The 24,882-nt window shown below is 33.8% G+C and overlaps 5 protein-coding genes across 6 annotated transcripts; 2 read left to right on the top strand and 3 right to left on the bottom strand.

The window, feature by feature from the left end:
- Positions 1 to 1,329: 1,329 nt before the first annotated feature.
- LOC113501401 lies at positions 1,330 to 2,261 on the top strand (the record flags this gene model as incomplete). The annotated part of the gene is made up of 1 exon (XM_026882532.1): positions 1,330 to 2,261. A coding segment is annotated over one exon (723 nt), but the record flags the coding sequence as incomplete, so codon positions are not given.
- Positions 2,262 to 2,383: 122 nt separating this feature from the next.
- Positions 2,384 to 15,610, bottom strand: LOC113501470 (protein timeless). 2 transcript variants are annotated; one of them, XM_026882628.1, is made up of 17 exons: positions 15,322 to 15,610; positions 9,525 to 9,628; positions 8,893 to 9,443; positions 8,497 to 8,650; positions 8,169 to 8,410; positions 7,537 to 7,832; positions 7,099 to 7,459; positions 6,471 to 6,662; positions 6,201 to 6,301; positions 5,905 to 6,103; positions 5,512 to 5,735; positions 4,877 to 5,346; positions 4,578 to 4,778; positions 4,177 to 4,354; positions 3,961 to 4,065; positions 3,527 to 3,712; positions 2,384 to 3,085 (listed from the first exon to the last, which is right to left on the bottom strand). In XM_026882628.1, the coding sequence occupies exons 2-17, from the start codon at positions 9,619 to 9,621 to the stop codon at positions 2,899 to 2,901; spliced, it is 3,744 nt and encodes a 1,247-aa protein (XP_026738429.1). In that variant the 5' UTR covers positions 9,622 to 9,628; positions 15,322 to 15,610; the 3' UTR covers positions 2,384 to 2,898. The 2 variants fall into 2 exon arrangements, with proteins under 2 accessions (XP_026738429.1, XP_026738428.1); XM_026882627.1 differs by lacking the exon at positions 15,322 to 15,610 and adding an exon at positions 11,560 to 11,901.
- A 347-nt stretch (positions 15,611 to 15,957) lies between these two features.
- On the top strand, positions 15,958 to 18,106 carry LOC113501471 (WD repeat-containing protein 55 homolog). Its single transcript, XM_026882630.1, has 5 exons — positions 15,958 to 16,160; positions 16,374 to 16,720; positions 17,060 to 17,177; positions 17,260 to 17,428; positions 17,592 to 18,106. Exons 1-5 carry the CDS (start codon positions 16,058 to 16,060, stop codon positions 18,088 to 18,090), a joined length of 1,236 nt encoding a protein of 411 aa, XP_026738431.1. The 5' UTR covers positions 15,958 to 16,057; the 3' UTR covers positions 18,091 to 18,106.
- A 337-nt stretch (positions 18,107 to 18,443) lies between these two features.
- Positions 18,444 to 20,657, bottom strand: LOC113501472 (GDP-fucose protein O-fucosyltransferase 1). The gene is made up of 4 exons (XM_026882631.1): positions 20,390 to 20,657; positions 19,731 to 20,183; positions 19,281 to 19,566; positions 18,444 to 19,008 (listed from the first exon to the last, which is right to left on the bottom strand). Exons 1-4 carry the CDS (start codon positions 20,490 to 20,492, stop codon positions 18,708 to 18,710), a joined length of 1,143 nt encoding a protein of 380 aa, XP_026738432.1. The 5' UTR covers positions 20,493 to 20,657; the 3' UTR covers positions 18,444 to 18,707.
- Positions 20,658 to 23,758: 3,101 nt separating this feature from the next.
- Positions 23,759 to 24,869, bottom strand: LOC113501556 (60S ribosomal protein L35). The gene is made up of 3 exons (XM_026882755.1): positions 24,763 to 24,869; positions 24,302 to 24,438; positions 23,759 to 24,009 (listed from the first exon to the last, which is right to left on the bottom strand). The coding sequence occupies exons 1-3, from the start codon at positions 24,763 to 24,765 to the stop codon at positions 23,778 to 23,780; spliced, it is 372 nt and encodes a 123-aa protein (XP_026738556.1). The 5' UTR covers positions 24,766 to 24,869; the 3' UTR covers positions 23,759 to 23,777.
- Positions 24,870 to 24,882: the final 13 nt, after the last annotated feature.

Below are 24,882 nucleotides of genomic sequence, written 5' to 3'. Positions count from 1 at the left end.
TGCTTGTCCTACGTGGGGTCCGAACCCGCGACGCGTCGCGCCCAGTGTGTTTGGCGTGGTGACCTCAACCTCTCGGTTATCCGTATATTATTAACGTTTTAAGGAAATGTATAATATAAATAAGCATTTCCTCTATCGTTGGCTCTAATTTTTACATAAAGCAAGTAAATCGATGATCTAATAAAGTAGTAAATACTGTTCCTACAAGGTGATTTTGTATTACGTTAGTAGGTACGTGCGCGTGCGTTATTGATAAAAACTGTTGATACCTACTATAATTTATAAATATCTTATTTAAAAATATTTACAAACATAATACTTTTTTGAGGTCGATAGAGAAAAAGCCACTTTAGTAGGTCAACAAACTCATTCGTCTTTAAGTAATTAATAAGATGCTTAATTTAAAAATTAATAATGAAATTTGATAATAAATGGTCGCGTCAGCTTATGATTAAAGAACCCAAGTCAAAACTAGTCTGGCTATACCGATGAACGCACGCCAGTAATCCTTATAAAAGAAATAAATAAGTTCATTACTTAACAGCAATAAACAAATCTATCTATGGCATATTTAAGTAACAGAAAGTAATTCGTTGAAGCATTAAGGCTGCCCTTTAATTGATTCATAAAATCATTATCTAATATAAAGTATCTAGAATTGGTTAAGAAATAATTAGCCAAATGCCAAACTAACGACTTGGCGAAACAATGAAAACGGAAATAAATTCTTAATATATAAGGTTTATATACTTTAAAAACGTTTTTTATACATAAATAGTTGCAAACATACATTAAAAGCAACCTACCATTATTATTCTTAAAAAAAATCTGTAATTTTTCATTCAATTTCTAATTAAGTTACATCGATTGAGAGATGACCTAATTCTATAAGATGTCTTCGACTTACAATAGTGCGGACACTAACACCGAGTGCCTGCAGCGTCTTACGTACGCCAGTGACCGCTGAAGAAAGTAATTGCTCTTAGCCTCTCGCCTGGAGAGAATGTGCGATATATAAGGCACTAAGCAGACTCGGCATTCGATAGTTTTTTAACTGCGCCGCTATCGCACACTTGTACGTGACAATGGAAATACCGGTTAGTAAATAAGTTCAATTGCTCTTGTTGCATCGGCTGGGTTTTGCTTTATTTTTACGGATCTGTATCTAGTCTCGGTAATAGCGATCTTATGTAAGTCATTACACAAGACCCACTTCCTGTTTTTTACTTGTATTGGGTATTATGCAAGTCTGAAAAAAATATCATTATGGGAGTCAACACTGTCGCTGATGTAAGTTAATGGGATGTGGAAATATAACTTTTTGCATAACGTTCTCTGTGCATAGGTATCATCATAAGCGTGTTTTCCAATTTATTTGCTTTATTTCAGACAATTCTAATACTACTGTGCTGCTCATATTACGGCTATGCAGCTCATCACGTCCAGACCATACCTATAGAGCACTATGAGACAGAATTACAAGATCTTGGCCAACACGTGGATGTACCAGAGACACCTGTCCGAGTGGTAAAAATTACGAAGACTGTTGCTGTCAAGATACCAGTGCCTTACCCGGTGAAGGTGATCGAGAAAGTACCGTATCCAGTGCATATAAACAAGCCTTACCCAGTGCAAGTTCCACAGATTGTCAAAATTCCGCACGTCAAGTCCCCGCCTAAACTACACGAGCATGAAGCTCTGGGAAGTCAAGATGGCTCGTTGAAAATCCACCGCGCGAGCGGCCAACACGACTCGTACCAGGTACAAGAGATACAATCAGACGCACCTGTGCACAGCGACTCGTACGAACCTGAAGAACAGTCATACAATGGTTACAATGGTGGCCATAGCCAGGGTGTAGGGCCACACAATGAATACTCCTCTGAGGGCTCCTCGGGCAATTCCTATGAAGGTCCCTCTCACGGTTACTACGGAAGCGCTGGCGGAGATGATGCAGACACCAAAAGTTATGACGAAGCTATACAAGACTACCTCCATAAAATTAACGCCGGTGGGAATAACCATGGCGCCAGCTCCTATAACTATCATTAATTGTTTATTTTAAATGTCTGTGAGTACCTGAATGTATTGTTTATATAAAACTTGTAGTTTTCTGTACAAACATAATTGTGTTACATGAGTGTGATTTGTATGATCAGTGTGTAATGTGAGCAGCACTAGAATAATTATTAAGGTTGTTTTTGTTACATTGTTGTTAGATGTGTACAATGTTATATTATAATAAATTATATAAAAAATCATTTACATCAATTTTGTTTTGAATTGTTTTTATATCTTTATTTCTAATTAGTTATTTATTATTCCTTTATATTTAACGATTGCAAAATGTTATCTACATTGACGAATTAAAAATAAAAACATATTTAATCCGAAATCCATATATTTTCCTGTGTCATTATTATCACTTAATTCTAATAAAATTATTTTTAAAATAACATTAATTTGACATACATATTCTAACACACACTTTTAAACTACTGGTAACATCCACTACAATACATTTATATTATATACTTTAATATTAATTAACATAATTAAAATTTCGTTTATAACTTAGGAATGCATACAGGGTAGGTATTACGTGTGTGCATGACGGAAGTCCTTTCGAAAGCATGAGTTACACAATGATTCAGATGATAATAATATGACACCGTCAAACACTTAACATTCCGTGTTTTATGTAAAAATACAAACTTAACTTATCTTAAACTTACTTAACATGTTATATAAAATCTTGTAAAAAGAAGCGAAACTAAATAAAACGTTGCGATAGTTTGGTACTTAAAACAGCGGATAAGAATCTTCATTAACTATTCCACGTATAATATCCACCAATACAAAACAAACACTAACTTTCTTCTACTTAACGAATCCTTTTTAGAAAGGAGTATAAAACTGCACCCTTGTGCGTTTCCCTTCGTTATCTTCATCCACGTCATCGCCGCGGTCCTCACTCAGGGGTTTTATTTCAATAACGGGTCGTATGAGGACTTCGGGTTTTTCGTCTTCGTCCGACACATACATGCGAGTTAGGTCAGAGGCGACCGATGCTGTTTCGCACACACTGCGAAAAACATTGAACAATTAAATATCAAAACTTTTTTACAAGACAACATTATTTCAGTATTTAAATACTTTGAGAGTATCAATCTATTACTCACGCTCGCTAAAAAATACTTTCAAAAGTTTTTTTTTCTATCGTGGTAGTAAAAATTTTACTTTAAATTACCATCAGCCAAACCCTTTAAGTACCGCCATAACTGTTGGAATCCATTGTACAACATCAGTAGCAGTAATTTGAAAATGATTATGGTCAGGTATAACATAACGCGCCCTTACCTGTGCGTATCTACAGGCAAGTGGGACCAATGTCTCAAATAGCGACATAATGGGTTGCGACAGCGATCGTATCAAATAGCGGGAGCTGTCGCAACTTACCATTGAATGCGAATCACAATCATTCCTTATTATAAATCAAAGTTCAATTGAAAAAAACACAACGCACCTGTAGTACTCGGCCTCGGCGACGGGCCCGCTGAAGTGCGCGGCGTCGGGCTTGGTGTGCAGCGCGGCGGGCAGCGCGGGGCCGGCCGCGCCCGCCAGCAGCAGCGGCGCCGCGCACGCCTCGGCCTCCTTCACCGGCAGCTGCATCACGATGTCCGACGACGAATCCTCGTCTTTGACGATACCGCTGCAACATTTTCTCAAATATTTAACAATGTCAAGTCGGCAACAGAAGTCAATGAATCATGATGTGGGAAGCACACAGTAGCTTGAACAACTTGAATGTACCGTAAACTTGCTCGACACCAATATTATCAAAATGTTTTATTATTTTATACATGCCTGTTCATGGTTTATGAACCCCAAGTAAAGTACCTAATTTCCAATGAACTATATTTATCTTAAACAAAACCAAGGATCAAGAATAATAAATACCTTCCCAAGTTCAGAGCGATTTTGTACTCTTGTGATTTTTGTACAACTTCCAACCAATTTTGTTTCTCAACATCTCCGGATTCCGAATTAAACGAAGAGCCAGGCCTGAAAAAGGTATAATATATCTTGAGTAAATCATTTAATATGTTAGAGACGTGTGCTGCCAATTATTTTTGTAGGTAGATACTAAAATGAACACCGACTAACATTACTTACATTGGCGTGAAGTTCACCATGGTAGCGAGGTGTTTCTGCTTGTGTATTTGGTAGAAATTTTCCGGACTCTCAATCATCGTGATGTCTTTTGTAAGCTCAGGCAACATCAGACTTTCTTGAGGAACGGTGTTTGTAACGCTACTGTTACTGATATCATTTATAGAGAACTTGAGATTCGCTGCAAAGAGGTTTTAATTAGTATTTAAAATTAAAATATTTTAGATTTTCAGGCAATTTATTATTCCCATGAAGGAAACTCAAAAATTCAATGTTGCAACCAAGATAGTTTCAGAACCAACTTTGACTTCAAAATGAGCAGAAACAAATGTTGTTCACCTCATCCAATACAAAAGTTATAAAATTATCTTTGAAACTTGTTAAATATGACATTTGATACTTACATTCGTCAATCGGTGAAATTTTAGCCGCTACGTCATAGAGCAAGTCCGCCGACCAGAAGTGAGGTATACGTATGAAAACTTTCCCAGAGTCCACGGGCATGTAAAAACCGAGCTTGTGCAACAGCTGCAGGAACTTCAGGTCTTTACAGATCGCCGCCTGCTTGCAGTTCCAGGGAACCAGAGCCACCGATTGGTTGAAAACTGTATCATAAATAATTATATATCAAATGTTTATACAACTTCGCATTTTTATTTTTCTCGAGGATATATCAATCTTTAGCAATAATAATAGAACTTACGAAGTGAATGGTACGAGACTGGCGACAGCACATGCAGATCATTAGACTTCCTCAAAGTTGTTAGTTTTGTTTCACCTTCGTCTTCGTCTTCTTCCGCATCAGATTTCCGAGCTAACTTTTCCAGGTATATTTTAGCGAAACATGTTTCCAATAAAACTTTTTGTACCCAGTCCAGAGACTTGGCCTTCCCGTCTTGCGTCAGCTGTTCACATAGCTTGCTGATCTCATCATCTCTCTTCTCCTTATTAGCCTGTACCGTTTTAGATCTTCTGTCATTTTCCCCGGATATAAATTTATCAAATTCATCTTTACTTATAAGGTTTTGTTTGAACAACTCTTTAATAACAGAGTCCCTCGACTTAACGATATCATCCTCCTTATACAATTTAATAATCTCTCCGACTACATCGGGTAATGCACTGCATTGCATGTAGTTCCAACTCAACGATGACAGTTCATCTTCCGTCCAACTGAAAGAAGTATTTAAAGATAGAAAGAAGTCTTTAAATGAAACCACTAGACAAATTGCTATGGAATTGAATTATCAACAAACACACATAGCAATTCAGTTACATAAAAAATAGTTTACAGGAGATAAATCTGGCATTATCAAAAACGAAATAAACTACTAGTACCTGGAGAGTAACTTTTCCTTGGTACTGCTAGCGTTACTATTAGCAGACTTCTTCTTGATCTCAGTTTCAGGCTTTGATTGAGCTGCGAGAGTAGCAGTGGGCTTGGCAACAGTTTTGTCGTCGTCAAAGTTCTCATTATCCAGTCGGAAGTTGGCTGTACTTTGGAGGGTGTGCGGCTTCTTGATGAAAGTATTGATCACATACTCTATCAGGTCCGACCAATCCTATAACATAATAATTTTATTTATGGAAGTGTTTTCATTCCTAACCAAGTACTTTTTTTAACATGTTTTGAAAACTAAGCAAAATAGCTATATTAACATTAGGTACACATTATTTTTAAATAAATTATTAAAAATGTAAGGTAAAAGACAGATTAACTGAAAAACTTACATCACAAATTTCGAATTCAGTTTTCCAAATGGAAGTAAATGTCTTTAAAATCTTCGGCTGAAACAATGTTATCAAACTTTCAAGCTCTCCTCCCACGTGGTGCATCAAAGTAAATATGCAATCATTGACGAACTCGCCGTTACCGGCATAGTCCTCAAGCAACAACCCGTACTGGTACATAATTTCTGATGACGCAAACCTGAAAAAGTACGGAGTTATAGAGAACTGTCTGCATAAGGTGGAACAGTAAGTAATAAGCAGAATGAAACAAGGCCAAATAATGAGTTTGAACTTACTGTCTGATATGGTCGGGCATATTGGTGGAACCATTGTAATCAGGCAACTTCATCGCACTGTCCAAAAACATCAACAATATGTGATTCGTCACTATGACATCCTGAAAAGCAATAAACAAGAGGTAAAATAACTTTATAGGAATAAGACTATATCTTTTGATTCTATGTCAATGGAATTGGCTCACATACCGTTTTAACAGGACACAGAAAAATCATTTTAAATAAGAATTTAGTGGGAACAGAGAAGGTGATTTATGAAAGATTTTTTACCTGTAAATATTGTTTGGAGTGATACTTCGGATTGTAATGGCGCAAAAGCAAAACGAAAAGCGATCGAAGTTCTTCGGTCTCACACATTTGGAACTGTAACTTAAGAAGAGCATCCTGGTCTTCCTGGCAAATATGTGTAAACTTTTTGTACACTTCTATAGCCTGGATTATCTCTCTAATGGCTGTAACAACCTGTAACGAGAAAAAAATATTGCATATTATTTATACACATTAAACATTCATGATTATTAAAATAAAGTATAAAAAATACGGATAATTAAGCTGTTTTACCTTTGGTTTAAAGAATTTAGTTTTAATGTACTTACCTGGTTTTAGAATTATGGGACAAATAAAAAAAATAACGTTTAATTCTTGCCTTTCTGAATTCCGCCACAACATTTTAACAAATGTTCTACTTAGAAATATAATCTTATTTGTATTTATATACTTCAGAATGTGACAATATGCTAATATTTTGTTGTTTAGCCTGTTACAGTCACTTACAAAAATAAACCACGTAAAAGTAAGTAAAACAGTAGGTACCTAAAATCATGATTGAAATTTTACATTAAAAAAAAATTTGAAACAATAAAACTTTGGAACCTGAGTAATTCATGTATGTACTTACCAAATGCAGTCTCCGTATATTAGGCTTCAGATCATTACCGTCAAGTTTGATAGCCAACTCAAACTGTTCACATAAATTGACCCCTTCCGCGGTCAAGTAGGACACAATGTCAATAGACAGCACCGAACAAACATGCTCCAAGTCAAGTTCAATTTGTGATGCGAACTTGAGGAAATAAGTGACGAGCCAGAAAAAATGAGATGTATCAATTTCCAGTTGCAAATTAGTAAGAATTTGATTATGAAGTGTTTGGACCAGGGAATTATATCCCTTTAGCAGGAAATCAACGGTGAACTCCTTTAATACGTTAGATATGTCGTCATCTGTTGGTGTCTTGTGCGACAAGCCCTGCACGTTGATTCTGGAAACGAGAATAAAATTAATATCACTCTAAGCAAATTTCTAAACTAGAAGAAGGTAAAAGTAAATTGAACTTACATGTTTGATTTGCCCCTTTTGACAATTTTCTTCCGCTTCCGGTCCTGCATGGTGATGCCGGAGCGCACTTTTGTGTTGGCTCTTTGTTTAGGGTTATGCGGCTTCTGGTGAACAGGCTTCTTTGACGGCAACTCATCCTCGTTACTCGAGGTTGAGATCGACTCTTGATTTTCGATTTGTGTACCATAACCACAATCCGAAGTTTCCGAAATTACATTCTTTTTTCCGTTTTGTTGACCAGATTGTCCCTGATCACTTCTTTCAGATTGAATCCCACTGCTGCATGAAGCTTTTTCCTACAATTAAAAATAAGTTTTAAAACGAAATCCTTCCACAAACATTCTAAAAGAAGCATGTTTAAGCATGCATGTTCCTCGATTACACTGACGGTTAGGCGGATTTGGACATAAAAGCAAATCACATCAACATCTGTCATATAAATAACACAAGAAGTAACTTGAACGAACGAGTCCTTATCCCTTGGCACTAATTAACATTATCTGAAATATGCTGCTTTAGACCCACAAAAATCGAATTCCTTGCAAAAACAACGTTTGTTACGTTGTCGATCCAAATTCAAAGTAGTAGCTAGTACTTACTACTAATATTATTATGATAAAATAAAAGCTTACGTTATCCGACTTCATCGTGTCATCGTTGCTATTTACCATTGAATACTTCTTTTTGTCATCTGACTTCTTTACTTCAGGTGTACGAAATGGTTGATTAGCATTCTCATTAGAACTGTTGACTTCGGAAGAAGCATCCCAGCCCTTGTTTTCAGAATTAGGATCATCATTACTTTTCCCGCTGCCACCGGTGTCTGATGAATCCGACGTTTGCTCCGATGTACACATCGGCGAAGAACACATGCCTATTAAATTAACACGTGATTAATTTGACTTGTTCATAACGACACAGTTCCAATAAGAGACATTTTATGATTGAATATTAAAGTACCTCGATCTGGAGGAGATGTATTGCTCTCATTATCTTCTGAGCTTTCAGATAAAGAAGTTTCAATCCATAGATTAAGGAGTTTATGCAAAGTAACAACGTGTTGGTCTTTATACAACAAAGCTATAAGTTGTACCATCGTTACTGCCCATTTATTCTGGAAGGAAAAACAAATACAAAACACACATCTCGACTCTTAAAAACTATCACGTATACCTACTTGTAAAACCGTATCAACCAAATAAGTATCAGTCACAGTTGCATTGCTTATAGTTAGGTACATGCATTCTAAAACAGAATAATAAAATATGTAAGGGATTTCAAGCAATCGTTTTTTATAAAAAGCATAAAATTAATAAATTAGTAGGTTTACCTCATAAAGAGATTTGCATGACTTACCGCATCCGGAATTATCATTAACTTAATGAGAACTTTATCAATGCTTTGACTAAATATATTCCACAAAATTTGATTCTGTACTGCATGAGGAGGTCCATTGTAGTTAGGACTTTGACTACTGGGCTCCTCTGGTATATGTAAGATGTTTCGAAGCAACAAAAGGCTGTTACTAATATTTGTACAATGCTCTTTAGACAATTTTGTCTTTTGTTCAAAATCGACATTTTTCTTTAAAAAATCTATTACAACTTTAGTTGCTCGCTGATCAGTAAAAGCTACTTTAGTTGACGAAAGTAAATTATTGATTTCAAATATAGTATGCCTCCCAAAATCATTTCTAGAAATCACATCAACCGAGAGCAGACATTCGATAGGAATCGTCAAATTCACAAGTATCCTGATTAGAAGTTCTATCGTCGTATCTTCCTTGGCGTGGATTAGCAGCGGTATGAGATCTTTCTTGATGTTTTGGCCGAAACTAATGCTTCTTCTATATGTACGCAGGTATTTGTCTTCTGTTATGATGTTTTGGAGAATGGTCTCCAACGCCGCTAAAATAATAAATAAACAAGTTTAACTTTTGAATAAACACTGACAAATGTGGGTAGCAGAAAAACTAGATGTGAACTTACCATTGCAATTCTCATTTATGTGATATCCATCTGCATGTAGTAATCCAAGATTGCTGAAAGTGCTGTGAATTTGTGGACTTCGAAGAACCCATTCCATATTGGATCTAAAACAATAATAAACACAATGACGAATGAAACCTTACAGTTTATTCTTAGTAGCATAAGTAATAGTAAAAAGAAGTTTTGTTATATTACCTACTAAGGTACCTAGTCGCTAGTCGTGTGTTTTACTTTTTAAACTTTTCCTTTCACATATTATGAAACTTGTTAATATGGATCAACCGTAATTATTTAAAATGTTTTACAAACTAAAAACCTACGCAGCTACCGACTCTACCTCCGTTTGACCTTAGATCTTTTCATTCATTTGATACCAAAAAAGTGCACAAATTAAAATAAATTCAAAAGCGTAAGAAAGTTCAAAAGAAGCCTTATAAAGTTCAGAAACGTGTTTTAAAGTTCAATACAGCGAAGTTCCAACTTTGCAAGTTTTTTTTTGTTTACGTCGTAGGCTGGGGTTAACTGTAAGTAGGTATGAATTTACCTAACCATGTTTTCCTTAATTGTACAGAGAACGTTTTTCGAGTAAGTCTTATTTCAGTTTAACATTGTATGTAAGCTGCACGATAGAATTAGTAGAAAATTTACCATTAAGAAATTGTATTTTAGTTAGAAATGTAGCAGTCTTTAAAACATTTCTATAAAATTACTTTTAATTAATTACTATTATTTTGATAGAATATAAACTTGTTCATATACATATTTCATACGATGAAAAAATAAATCTGCTGTCAGTTTCACACTTATACGGAACTTAAATCCTTTTCATAGAGGTACCTACTGGCTTGTGTAAACCGTGTAACCGAAGCAATTGCGTTATATAAAACCGACTGAAACAACCTCTATAGCTACTTAACCTATGATTTTAACTATTGGATCAGAAAACTCAAGCAGTTGCTAAATACATACATATGAGTGTACACATTATTAACCAAATCAAACCTTTTATTTCAGAATTTGGACACACTATATAATAATCTTAATATTATGTCCTCCTAATAACTAATTATTTAAAGTTTCATGTACAATTGTGGTAATAAGGCGGACTAAATGCAGCAAGGCATTATCTACCAGTCAACCTTTGGGTCAAAAGGAGAAGCAGCTGGCATAGTGTACAACAGTTCAATACAAAACGATTAAGAGTACTAAGTACCTAGTACCTACATTTAACTATGGATATTTATGAATAAAACTATACGAATACCTATATATGAAAATTTAACCTATATACATAAATAATATTAAATATTTACTTTTACTTAGATATAAATAAAATACATAATAAATGGATATGTCACATGAAATAACGACAAACATACAAATAATAGGAAGCCTAAAAACGAGTGATCCAAAAAGTATCCAATTTGATTAACTCCCTACCACCAAATCTCATACTCTCTCTTTAAATAAAAAAAAAACGATGTTTAGCATAACTATTAACGCGCTAGCTAAACCTCTAAACATTATGAGCCATACATGGTTCTTAAACAACATGTCACCACCAAAATCGATTACGTGATCTGTTTCGCCAAATATTCAGTTCAGATGCAAAAAGTAGACACCCACAATACAAGGCACCTATCACCTGAGGCCACACCTCTTATTTATTGTTCTTATCTCTCTTTACAGGTAAGTTTTGAGACAGAGTACCATACATACACATGAAATATACCCTACCAATTTTCATGTGTGTTGTACCGGATTTCAATTTTCTTCTAAAACTGAACGGAAATGTATTGTGAAAAATCATATATATCTAGGTTCTAAATATTAGAAATAAACAACAAGTCTACTGCCAAAAAAACGAAGGAATTTTAAAATTTCAAATCCTATATCCATTATTTTTAAACATGTTCTATTTTACATCAGGAATATATCTGTTTAAGTATTTTGTAACAATGTTTAAATAAAACTAACAATAGGTCGCTTTAAAAATAACCACTTCTAATAAAGTAATGTTTCAATGGATACTTACTCAAAAAGAAAGGATTCATGGAGGATTTAAATTAAAAGTAAGTTTTCATCAAGCGCCAAAGAAAACAGAAGTTTTCCAAGAGCATTCAATGCACACATCCACTGTTTAAACAAATAAACCACAAACACAAACAAACTGATAAAGCTAGTATTTCTATTCGCTTTAATGTTTAATATCACTGTGTGTGGACCCGTTCGAACATGGACCTCCGTGAATATTCAATAAAATAAATATAAATTACGCATTACGCTCAGGATAGCGATCTGAACTACCCCACGTGAGTTAAACAACGTTAGCCTGAGCACCAATAGTAGGTCACGCTCACTCGGGTCGCGTGTACACTGCACGTGCTAGTTCGTCATCAACTCATCGCCGTCGTATTGCCACCTACGTTTTCCTCCCACTTCCCTACCTCCGCTGACGTCCGCCGTAATACACAGCGACTTAACGGCCAGAGTATTAACCGTGAATGGCGTTAGGTTAATACATAAGTAATATGGACTCAAAGGTAGCTATATACTTTGATAGAAATAAATACTTGGTACTTAATAGGTAAACTAGCTGTTGCAATGCTAGCGGTCTCGCCTGCCTGACTGTAGCCACTGTCGGTTATAGCAAGCATCAAAAGTACAATATTACCCTTTTTAAACGAAGGCGGATGAAAGTGGTCGTTTGATTTTCATCGAAAGCGCTTCAACCGTTTAGGCATACATACAAAACGCACTCATATACTTTCGCATTTATAATATTTACGTGATAAATGAGGATTGATTGAGGATATTTTTTTGTAAACCTGATATTCGTCCCTTGACTTTCGTCAAGTTTCGTCTGAGAGCTGCAAAGTACGAAACTACGTACGTTTTTTATAGTAGAAATCTTGATTTTTATTTTATTGAAAGACAAACTATCTAATATCTCTTATATCATAAGTATAAGGAGGCAACCATCATTGAAGAATACACGAGTCTAAAAAGGCGGTAGGCTTCAAATTGATTAAATCTTATTACCTAGGGACCTACCGCCATGACCTAAACTGCTTATATTGGGGGTGTGAAAGAGTGATGCCGCTCTACCACATAATATATAATAGTAATTAGCCTAAGTAGATCCACACCGTGTATTACGCTGTCACGCTTCTACGACCATGTCGACCATAGTCTACCGATTCATAATTTAGAGTTTGGTAAGGAGAGATGTTTTTTTCGGGACAATATTACATCAATGAGGTTCTGAAGGTTTTTTGTTTTCAGTAGAGAAAAAAAATACTTCGGTAAACTAGAGACGAACCGTTTAAATGCCTCAGGGATGATAAAATGTTTAAAGCATATTTTTAAGCAAATTTAAATAAAATTATGGTAAGCAAGGTTAATAACTATTCGAAAATTAAAGTTTTAGGTTCATGTAATGTATTTGGAATGTAAAAAGGTTGAGATATATTTAAAGGAGCACTTCTACACCGTGATTTTTTAGTCGTCTTACAAAAGCATACCAGTTCATGTATCCAATGACCAGAATACGTTCATGATAAAAAATAGATATTTATGAGATTTGAATAAATTTAAAATGCAATTTTTATTCAATATTATGATGCAATTCGTAGTTTTTGAGAAACACAGCTCTGTTGCGAGCGCGTTCTGAGCCTTGTAACAATGGTGAGGGGCGCGGGCGGCTGCGTTTTTATCATTTTGAACAGTATATTTCAGATTTCTCATGTTTAATTTTTCTTCGTACTTATTATCTTAGTTGATGATAAAAAAAAAAAAATCGCGCCTAGGGGTATTTTACGTCGGATACATGAACTGGCCTGCTTTTGTAAGACGACTAAAAAATCACCGTGTATAATCTTCGGAACGGCTCCAATGATTTCATGGAAATTGAATATAGAAGGTTTCGGGAGGGATAAATCCAACTAGCTAGGATTCAAGTTCAAGTCTAGTGCAAGTCCTAATGTTGCTAATAAACACAAGTTACCAAAAAAACATTCAAGCCCAGCTCAGTCATTCACGTACTAAATTGTTTAAATAAGGTAAGTCCCTAATATCCAAAGTGAGATAAATCAATATTAATGTTTAGAACCTATGCTTCCAGCTTTTAAATTAGCTGCATCAAGTTAGACCAGGGCCCATATTCCGCTATTTACAATGGAGGATGAATTAATGGCAATTGGATTAAATTTGACATTATTCGTATTTACCTAAGCACTTTACCAACGCAATCATTGGAAATTTGTTGTATTGGGCCCCAATTTCGCTCTTTACAATGGCGGAGAATTGAATGAAAATAGAGGTAAAATGATTAACTCTTCATATTCTCCTAAGCATTTTTCCAACAAAGTAATTAGAAAGTCAGCATGGGGTGGAACAGAGGTCAATACACTGAATTTCCAAGTATAGTATCATTTGATTCCTATGCCCATTCAGTCATCGGCCATCGGAATTGGGGCCCTGAAGCCAACCCCAACGTAGTTGCATAACCGCTAGGCTAATGATGATGATATAAGTTATAAATACGTGAAAATTCTTCACCTGGTAAATTCTGTAAAAACAATTGCACACATTTATTTTGATGATTTTTTTTTTACTAATAAATTTAAGCTTTTATTTATATCAAAGTAATATTAGTATGGTCATTTCTTTTCAAATCACGAATTTTACAGGGAAAGGGTAAACCCATAGGTTATTTCGTTTCTATAATGGTTTCAACAACTATTTTAACCAGTATAAACGTAAAATGTGACCAACCTATCATCAACCATTGCCGTTACACAAAAGTACTCTGTGTAACCAATACCTACATCGTAATTTTATTTTCTACAAAGTACAAAATACGAATGTCATAATTCTGGCCAAAGAAATTTAATAATATTTGAAAAAGCTAGCACCTGAAATGAAATGAAATCTCACAACTGGTGGTTGTACTTTGACTCAATCATTCAATAAATTGGCCTAGAACATACTACTCTACTACATACTACTGACTCAAGAACACAGTGTAACATATATTAGACAATCCAAGATTTTTTAATCTTGACATTAACTATGTCCATGAAAAAGTGGTACAGAATGCTATATGTATGTATATTGTATGATGATGTTATTAAAAATCATGTGTAGCATCATGTATATGTTTGTAAATACATACATATAATACTAAGTTTCGCAAAGTTTGATCCTTCCTCTGAATACTGGCTGTATAGCTTTTTTACCCAGGGTTGAAAAAAATATGCGCTTTAATATGTGCTTCAATTGCTTTAATATTTTTTTAGTACAAAAAAGTATGTTGTTACCTAAATTGTATATTAGGAAATATATATTTTTTGCTGTTTTTATTTTCTCCCCAATTACATATTTTTTAGTACCAAAAGTAACACTTGTTGAAGAAAATTATTGAATCAAATCAAATTCATTAATCTCTGATAAACTGTACTCTAATTAATATTAGGAAGAACACAAATAGACTTTACTAAAGCTATTATTTAAATGTGTGTGTGTATGAATGATAAAGATTTATACATATTTAATATCAAGAAACATGATTTATCACTTTTGAAAACTAAGTAGCTAATATATAGCTATACAAAAAATATATATTAATAAAGGATCTAATAAAAGAGAACAGAGAGACAGGTTTTGACTACAGCCATATCATATAACTTCTATTGAATGTGATTTTTTTATAACGAATCTGTAACCACCAATAACTTCTTCTAGTAAGCAATCATTTCAGCTTATTGGAATAACTTAAAATAAATAAGATGCTTACCTTACTGATTGCAAAAATAGCGTCCCCTTAGATACTTAGTTCTATTGTTTAAAAACGCACTACACAAAACTTCTATCAAATTATTATTGGGTTTTTTAAAATATATACTTGATGCAACCCATTTTACTGAAACTAATATTATTTTGTAAACGGTTCATTGGATCGCACAAGTGCAAAGAGTTTAATAACTCGAATCTCTATAGAGAACTACGTTCCTTGAACTCGATCGAATTCACATTACACGACAATACGGATTTTAATTGTATTGAAGTACCCTGTGTTCTATTGCCATCATAGCATGACATTGACAAGTTCATAATAGATGGTTGTTTTCTCACGTTTGTAGTGTTTACACAGTAAGATATAAACATGGAGCTTTTAGCAATACACAATGTTCAAATCTACACAATATGTATTTTATAATCTAAAACATAGAGGTTTTATGCATGCTTTTCTTAAACTTTATTTTACGAGTGCGAAGCTACCTTGAAATAAAACAAACGTGTTCGGAAGATATTTGAATAACCTCATAAAAGTATTATTTGATCATACACTTTAGTGTACATGAAAACTATAAAAGTTAAATAATAAAAACAGGAAAAATCACAGAAAAATCCTCAACTTCAATAATTTCTGCTTTATAAAACTGGCAATTCTCATTCTCAAACACTTGTCAAACATGACACAAAATATTATTGTTGCAGTCAGCACGTGTGAATGTTTTTGTTAGTCCAAGATGACATTACATTTCAAAGAATTTGATAAAAATTCATCAGATGAAGATGATTCCTCAAGTTACGATGATTCCAGCGAAGATGAAGCTTTGTCTGGCAATAATGGTTTGTTGTAGATAACTTTTAAACTAGTGAATGAGGCAATTACAGACAAGCATTTTATTTTAATGTAAAGTAAATTGTAATTAAAAGTTTGCGTAGTGCGGTGTAAACCATGTAACAGTAGATACTAAGAATACGATTATTACGGATTAGAAAAAAAGTACACAGCAGAAGTAAATCATACTTAAATCGAAATAATAATAACCTTATTTATAGGTTCTGATGGTAATGATATGAGTGAAGACGAAGTTGAGGAACAAGAAGATCAAATCGAAGACGATGATGATGATGCAGATGATGACGATGTAGTTAAAGCTATTAAAGCAGAAAAAAATAAACAACGCGACCATCCTCCAGCTATATCATGTGAAGATTTCATTGTTGATATATCACTGCATCCTTCTAAGAATTTGATTGCAATAGCTAATATAGTTGGAGATGTTTTGCTGTATGAATACAATAATGAAGAGACAAAACTTGTTAATACATTAGAATTACACTTAAAAGCATGCAGAGATGTGGAATTTGATGACGAAGGGAGCACGTTATACTCAACAGCCAAAGTTTGTAGATTTCTTATTTATTCCATAGTTTTAAGTCCAAAAGTTCTACATTCTTTATTTAGTCAATTGTTATTTTGAACTTATGAATCTGGTTAATAACAAGTTTATTTCAAAATCAAGTAAAAATAGTCTTCTATAATAACCCTTTTCACACACCTGTCCAAAATAGAAGTTAAATGTTTGGTACCTTGATATTATATTCTTTTTATAGCTATCTATTGCAAGAGGCCTAAGTGTGTATTATAATGCCTAATGCCTCTTGTGTATTATTTACACTTAGTTAGTAAAGGCTGGTGCACTAAGACTTTGATGAACCTAATAATCATAAAATGCTTTTAGGATAAAGTTATTATGGCTGTTGATGTTGAGACTGGAAAGCTGAAGAAATGTTATGAAAATGCACATGATGAGCCTGTGTACAGATTATTAAACCTAGGCAATAATAAAATTATAACTGGTGAGTCTGTAGTCAAATTATGTTAAAATATTAAAAACCAAATCTAGAATTTGTGTACACACTAAAGCTATTCCTTTCTTAGGTGATGATGGGGGAACTGTTAAACTGTGGGACCTAAGAAAGCCAGATCCAGTGTTTACTTTAAAAATTGGTGAAGAACATGTTGCAGACTTGATAACCAATGATGCTCAGAAATACTTAGTATGTGCTGGAGGAGATGGTGTTCTAACTTCTATAGATCTTAAAGCAAGGTATTATAATTTCAAATATATATTGTAACTTATTATTATTTACCTATACTAATATTATAAATACCAAATTGTTTTTAATTTTTCTTCATTAGGCCTCTGTGCCCTTTTTTGTATAATTACCATAAAAGTACCTAACATGACTGTTTGTTTTTATTTTTTTAAGCAAAATTTATACCACATCTGAAGAATATGATGCAGAGATAACCTGCTTAGGTCTGTTTAGATCTGATACTAAACTACTTGCAGCTTCATCAAGAGGAAAGTTCTACTTATTCAATTGGAAGGAGTTTGGTTTTCATAGTGATGAATATGTTGGACAAAAGCATGCTGTTCAATGCATGGTCCCTATTACACAGAATATTGTGGTGACTTCAGGTGAAGATGGCATATTGAGAGCTGCTCATATGTTCCCTCAACGCCAGTTAGGTGTAGTGGGTCAACACAGGCTACCTGTCGAACATCTCGACATAAGTCATGATGGGCAGTTTATTGCTTCATGCTCACATGATAATGATGTCAAGTTTTGGAATATATCATATTTTGAAACAATTGATTCAATTATAGATGTTAATCACAAACAGAACAAAAAACGGGACTTGAGCAATAACTTGCCATCAAGTAGTCTAAAAAATGCATCAGATTTTTTCTCTGGATTGGTTTAATAAACATTTGTTGGTATTCAACCTGTTTGATTTTATCTGATCTATGAATCTGACCAATTGGATACAATTGATAGTAAGTATTAAAGAAATAAATTATAAATATATATATAAATTGAATTTATTAAAATTATGCAAAAAATCACAAAATAAGTAAATCTATGACTAAATTTTAACTTACAATATTACAAATAAAAAACCTGAGAAACTTTAATATAACTGTAAAAAATAACTAGTCGTCAGTATTGTACTTTTCAATTATTTCTTCAGCATAAACACTTATGATACAATACAAATAGTTATTGAGTAGCAAAAGATTGAAATATCTACTATAGGAAATCAAAAGCATACTTAAAAAGTATGTAAACTTATTTCTGCTAGTCATGTTTGCCTTACAAATGCAGAGACTGGGAGTCTCGACAGTTGACTGTTAATCGCCAAAACCCAGCTTTTCCAATACCCAGCCATTATCTTATTTAGTAAATTAGCACCAATGGAACATTACACAAAAAAAAATGTTTGTATATTTGTAAAATGACCTCAAATGACAATATTTATATGAAGTGCTAAGCTTTATAAGAATTTAAGTACAGCGGTAGGTGTGTATGATTTAAAATGTTTCATAGCTCTTCATGTTTACTTTTTTTCCGATGAGGAAATGACCAAAATTCCGAAGGCAAACCTTTTGAATCTCTTTCTCTTTTAACAAATGCTGAATAAGATGATACACAATTACCAATAAAGTAGTTTGCTTGTCCTAGAATAGCTAAATCTAAATGTGGATTCATTGGCTGAAGTCTGATTACTGATACTTCAGCATGCTGTAATGCTTTGTTCAAGTCATCAATCATATGGTTTGAATCGGAGGCCACAAAGATGTACTTTATGTTTTCTAACTTTTTCAGTGCTCTCTTTACTTGCCTGTAACAAAATTACATATTTACTGTTTAATATACATTTGAAAAATGGTATTCTGCTAATATAAAAGTTATTAAATTTAGAATAATTCTACACATGACTTGTAATTGGCTATTTGTCAAGTATGGTTGTTTGTTTATTAAATCTTTTAAGCTGTAATTCTTCCACAGTACTAAATAAATAAATTAAGTAGGTTTATTTTTATTCTAAGAATACTATTGTAAAAACTCATAATTAATCATGATTTATAAAGAAAATAGAAAAGTATTTCTTACTTAATTATGTCTGCTGGTTGTGGCAAACACATTGACAATGTTAATGGTCCTCTTTCATTTTTGTATCCCACACACTGTGGAGCTGCAAATAACATAGTGCTGTCACGAACATGCTGACAGGCTTTAACCCAATCTTGCCCATTCCTCAAGTGTATGCCCAGAAAACCACCTCCACTCATATTCTTTTTTATAAATAATCTTGTCTTATTAGCTATATCATCACTCCATTTAAGATACTTCTGTAAATGTACATTTTCTTTCTGGACTGGGAAACTGGCAGGTGCTCCTAATAATGAAAAGTTTGATTAATTTATTAGGGTAGAGTGTATTTATAAATCTAGATTGCTAATTTATAATTTGCTTAATTGAATAAAACTGGAAATTATCTTAGTTGTAAACACAAATAGTCTTAATTTTGGAATAGTTTATAAATATATATTTAACCATTACCTGTAAAAGCCAAAACAGGCCACTGTTCATTAGAATATTTTTGTTTCCATTTATCCATCATTTCTTTATTATACACATCATAATTTAAAGGGCCATAAAACTCAGAGTCAACAAAATCTATGTTGAAAGTATCCCAAAATGGTCCAAAAGGGTTTCCTGATTTAGCATTGCAACTACTTTTCTCTTCACCCATTCTTTGTGTGTAACAAAATGAGATTCGTCTGCTATTTGGCCAAACACTAGGAGCAATATTGGTCATGAAATGCTCCATGGTTACTACATTATGAGTTAAAGCTAGATTTTCTACATTAAAATAAGTTTTGAATGGCACTTGTACAGATCTGGGCTCTCCATATCGGTATTCTACCCATGGTGGCAATACCAAAGTTCTATTCAATCCTTGACTAAATGCTAGAGCGCCTAAAAAGTGATCAGCTTGATTTCCAAACCTCCCTGTAATATAAGAAAATTGATTGAGTAACACAAATTAGATGTACGGCTAAATTTCCCGAGTACAAAAGCGAGTGAAGATAGTCGATAGTATACAAGTTGTATTTATAGCATAGGTTGTAATTATTTAATAATAAATCAAATAAATTTCGGGGAATCTTACCATGAATGAAATGAGATACAAATAAATTTAATTAAAAAGTTCTTACCCATACAGGGACAGTAAACAATGAATCCTTTACTTTCAGAACAGGCGGCATTCTCTAATGTAAAAAGAAATAGTAACAGAAAACAATGCACAACTGAAATCATATTAGAACTAAATATTCAAAAAGTAAAATGTATTATCATAGATTGCGTTTTATAATGCACATACAGGAACATTAAAAATATCGTGATCGCAAGAAGTTTAGAATTCAGGTAGTTTCAATTCGGTAAACTTTTCTGACAATAAATGACTGTCAGTGTCAAGTTGACACTAAAAGAGAGAATGCAATGTTATTGTTAATATTTATGCTGCCGGCAAGAAATAAACGATCAATTTAACTAATCAACTAGAGTAAGGAGAAATTGAATGTGCTAATTTAGTAATTTGCATGTTATCATGAACAATAAAATACTAGATTTATTAAAAGTTACTCAGATTTTTAAAATTCTAGTTTCCCTTCAACGCGCATAAATATTTCACTATATAAAGGATCTTTCCCTTCAATTGGTTAGTAAAGAATAGCTTTAAATTCACAGAAAAACTCATTGGTAGGTATATAGAAAACACAGCTTAATACCATAGATATAAATTTTCGCGTCGCGGTGTTTGTATTTCAACTTCGCCTAAACGACTTGACCGATACTTATGAAATTTTGTGTGCATAATGGATCGAAGATCTGAGAATCTTGACGGGCCTGTTAGTCTAGTGGTTAGTGACCCTGACTGCTTTGCCGGAGGTAGTGGGTTCGATTCCCGCCCAGGACAAATGTTGTGTGATGAGCATGATCATTTGTTCTGGTGTCTGGGTGTAATTTATCTATAATATGTATGTATTAAGAAATATATAAATAAGTTTATCAGTTGTCTAGTTACCATAACACAAGCTCTGCTTAGCTTGGGATCAGATAACCGTGTGTGAGTTGTACCAGGATATAAAAAAAAATATTCAGAAATCTATTCTAATCCTCTTATTCCTCTTAAATGTGTTCCAGATCTTCTTCAATAGATATTTAATGAAAATAATTTATATGGAATAACTACAGTTGCTCGGTTGGCTAGCATTATTAATTAAGGTGCCTATTATACGTCGTCCATTCGCTTATTTTCTTTTCGACAGTTCACGCCTATAAAAGACGACATTACAGTGGAAAAATATTTTGAAATAAATAAGAATAGATAGTTTATTGACGGGTAACGCCCACTTAAAGTTGTGCCATTCGGAAAAATTTATATATTAATTGTGATAATATTTTTAATCTAATGCTAATGAAAATATTTAAACGTTATGTAGCTATTATTAGGATCGAATTTATTTGCTGCAAATTAATGAATATGAGTAAAGGTACACGGTATGAGCCAGTTTATGATTTTTTTTTATTGTCTTGCGTTGGCATTTTGTTAATCTGCCAAACATTTCCCGAAACCATTTCTCAAATATTTCGTAATTCATTTCCTTATGCAATGCATGGATCAAAAAATAAAATACAAATAAAATAAAATTAAAACTTGTTCACAAATAAAATCTTTTGTAATAAAAAATCGATTCGATAACGCATCAGACCATCACTATTAAAATTTGATTCGGTACTCGAGGTGTCAAAAATAAAATAAACGAATGGAAACAGTACAGTAAAATTTATCAAAATCGACGCAATACATAAGATACCACCAAAAATTTGAATGAAATCTATGGAGATATTATATTTTCGAAATACTGACACTGAGCTCCTAAAAGCCTATTTAGGTAATTGCTATTCCCAAACTAAAATATAAGATTCACGCTTTTAATTTTATTTTACCTGACTCTGCTTAGAAGTCTGAAAGGTTTACATAGAAGATATACTACTATACTAGGTAGTGTAAATTAATGTTTAGTACGCCATAGAGAAACCAGCTTTGAATTTTTGTCGGTGAAACAAAGTAAAAAAAAAACTGATTTCCTTTTTTTATCTTATTTGTATTAATACTATGCTTGTGGCTAAGCTATAACCGCATAAGTTAATTGATCACAGGTAAAGCTACGCTTGACGCGGTAGGTCCGTAGATGGGTGACCATCTTTGTCATAACGGGGTCCTCCGTGTTTCGGGAGGCTTGTTAAATTGTGGTCCCCGGCCAGCGTTGCCAGACGTCCCGATTTTTAAATCAAATTTTAATGTCTTGCGCGAGACAGGCTCGTTCCCGCTTTTCGGAGAGAATTTGACCGTACGCCTTTCGTAGGATTCACACAGACTATTGCGTGGCGTAGCGTGGTTCACCGTCGCCCGGGGCGGATTCACTCCAAATACGAATCTAAAAAAAAGCTCGATAAATTTTTCGCGCAGTTAAGTTGTTGTTAACTTGTTTGCTTATGTTGTTCGCCCGCGGAACATCGAACATCAACTTTAATATGTCCCGCTTTTGACGGAGGAATCCCGCCATTTTTACTCAAAAAGTACCAAAGATCCGACTTATCAATAAAAAAAACTGGCAACGCTGGTCCCGGCTGTTATTCCAACATCTTTGGCAGTCGTTACGGCTTTTCAGAAGCTTGAAAAGTCTGGCAACCAGTCTAACCAAGGGGTATCGTGTTGCCCAGGGAACTGGGTTGAGGTCAGATAGGCAGTCGCTCCTTGTAAAACACTGGTACTCAGCTGAAACCGGTTAGACCGGAAGCCGACCCCAACATAGTAGGGAAAAGGCTAGAACGATGATTTGTATACGACCGACATAGGCGATTTGCCTACAAAAATGTTTGTTTCTAATGATCTGTGAAATGTCTTCTTCTCATTCTTGATGGTAAAAGTTGAAAAATTGCTAATGATGGCACTTCCTAAATATGAATGTTATTTCCCAAATTTTATTTTACCAAGTAAACATCTGTCTCATTCTCGAGGGTTAAAAAGTTTAATTTTTAAGAGGCTAGCTCATAAACCAATTAATGTCGACCTATAGCGATCGTCTCTTCTCCACCAAAACCTATTTTGCTATTTTAAGAAAGCAAGTCTAAGATTTTACACAATCACACTGGAGTAGGGGCAAAAAGCATATAAGACACATTTGCCAAAGATGGCATGGATAGTATTTGCCAGGTTAGAAGGGTTACACAAGCAACAAGGTACAGGCATTGTATGTAGTGTTAGTTACAAACAATAAAGTTGTGAAAAGTATTTATCATGTCCCTCAATTGCTTGAAATTATTCAACTTTTCTGATATTATTCATCTTGTTTCAAGTGGTAATTTTCTCGTATGATAAGTGCAGATGGGCTTTAAGTTTCTATTAAATTATTTAATTAATGTGTGATTGTTTAGAAGGTACAAGTCAAAAGATAGAAATAATACAAATATAGTGGTTTTCAAGAAAAAGACAATCTAAAAAATGAAAAACGAAATATTACTTAAACATTTAATTTAAGCCTTGACTGCATATACTCGTGGGGGGAACAGAGACTTCTTTCTGATCTCTTTCCTTGTTTTGATTTTAGATTCATGCTTGGTGAGTGCTTTGCGCATAGCACGAGTTCTCTTGGTCCTCAGGTCTAGGGGCTTATACTTCTTGTTCTTGTAGTGGTTACGAAGGTTAACCTTCATTTTTTGGTGGTAAACAATGTACACGCGTGCAATAGCTTTCCTTACAACGCGGCTGTAACGAAAACAATGTAAATTAACACAGTAATTTTTGCAAACTACAACGAAAATAACTTATTAGATGAAATAGTATGTTGAGGCCCAGGTAAAACTTATCACTTCAGTAACGCATTTCTTACATAGAATTTTAATACAATAGTTAGAAAAAAATCTTTTAATTATGGTAGATCCAATTTGAAATGTATTTAATTGCCATTATTACATTGCATTAGTACAGGGTCTTAAAAAAATTATCATGAACTAATATGAAATTTCGAAGAAATGTTAAAATTGAAAAATATACTCACATTTTGGACAGTTTTGATGCAACTCCTCCGGTAACTTTAGCAACACGGAGATTGGTCAATTCTGTTTTTAACTCCTCGAGTTGCTTGAACAACTCCTTCTTGTCCTTCGTTCGCAATTCCGAACACTTAACCTTACCCTGAAATGAAATCAAAACACTAGTATTATTTCACTTTTACACAGCTTAGATTTACTTACAGATGTCGAGTTTACTGGAGTGCTAATAAAGCCAAGTTTTATTCGTATGCATAGAAAAGTACACATTGTTTATCACTAAAATTCGGTAAAATTATTGAAGTAAGGGACGGCGGTCTCGCACTCGGCCTAACTATACAATTTATCATAGAGAAATATAAATTAAAACCAATTGAAAAGTAATCACATAACCATTTTCAAATGCAACACAAACGAAATGTCACTAGATTAACGTGAAATATTTAGATTACAAATTATTAACACAAACCATTTTGAAAACGTCTGGACTTGCGTTTTTGACGTATGAAAAGAAAAACACGCTCGACGGTGTTGCACACCTTTCTTCGAAATTATTATTTAATTTATTTATCCGCTGGCAATAATTTTA

Source organism: Trichoplusia ni, chromosome 15 (genome assembly GCF_003590095.1).
Source record: "Trichoplusia ni isolate ovarian cell line Hi5 chromosome 15, tn1, whole genome shotgun sequence".
NCBI classification, from domain to species: Eukaryota; Metazoa; Arthropoda; class Insecta; order Lepidoptera; family Noctuidae; genus Trichoplusia; species Trichoplusia ni.
Note: the sequence above shows the minus strand (reverse complement) of the source record. Positions and strands in the feature narration are given on the sequence as shown.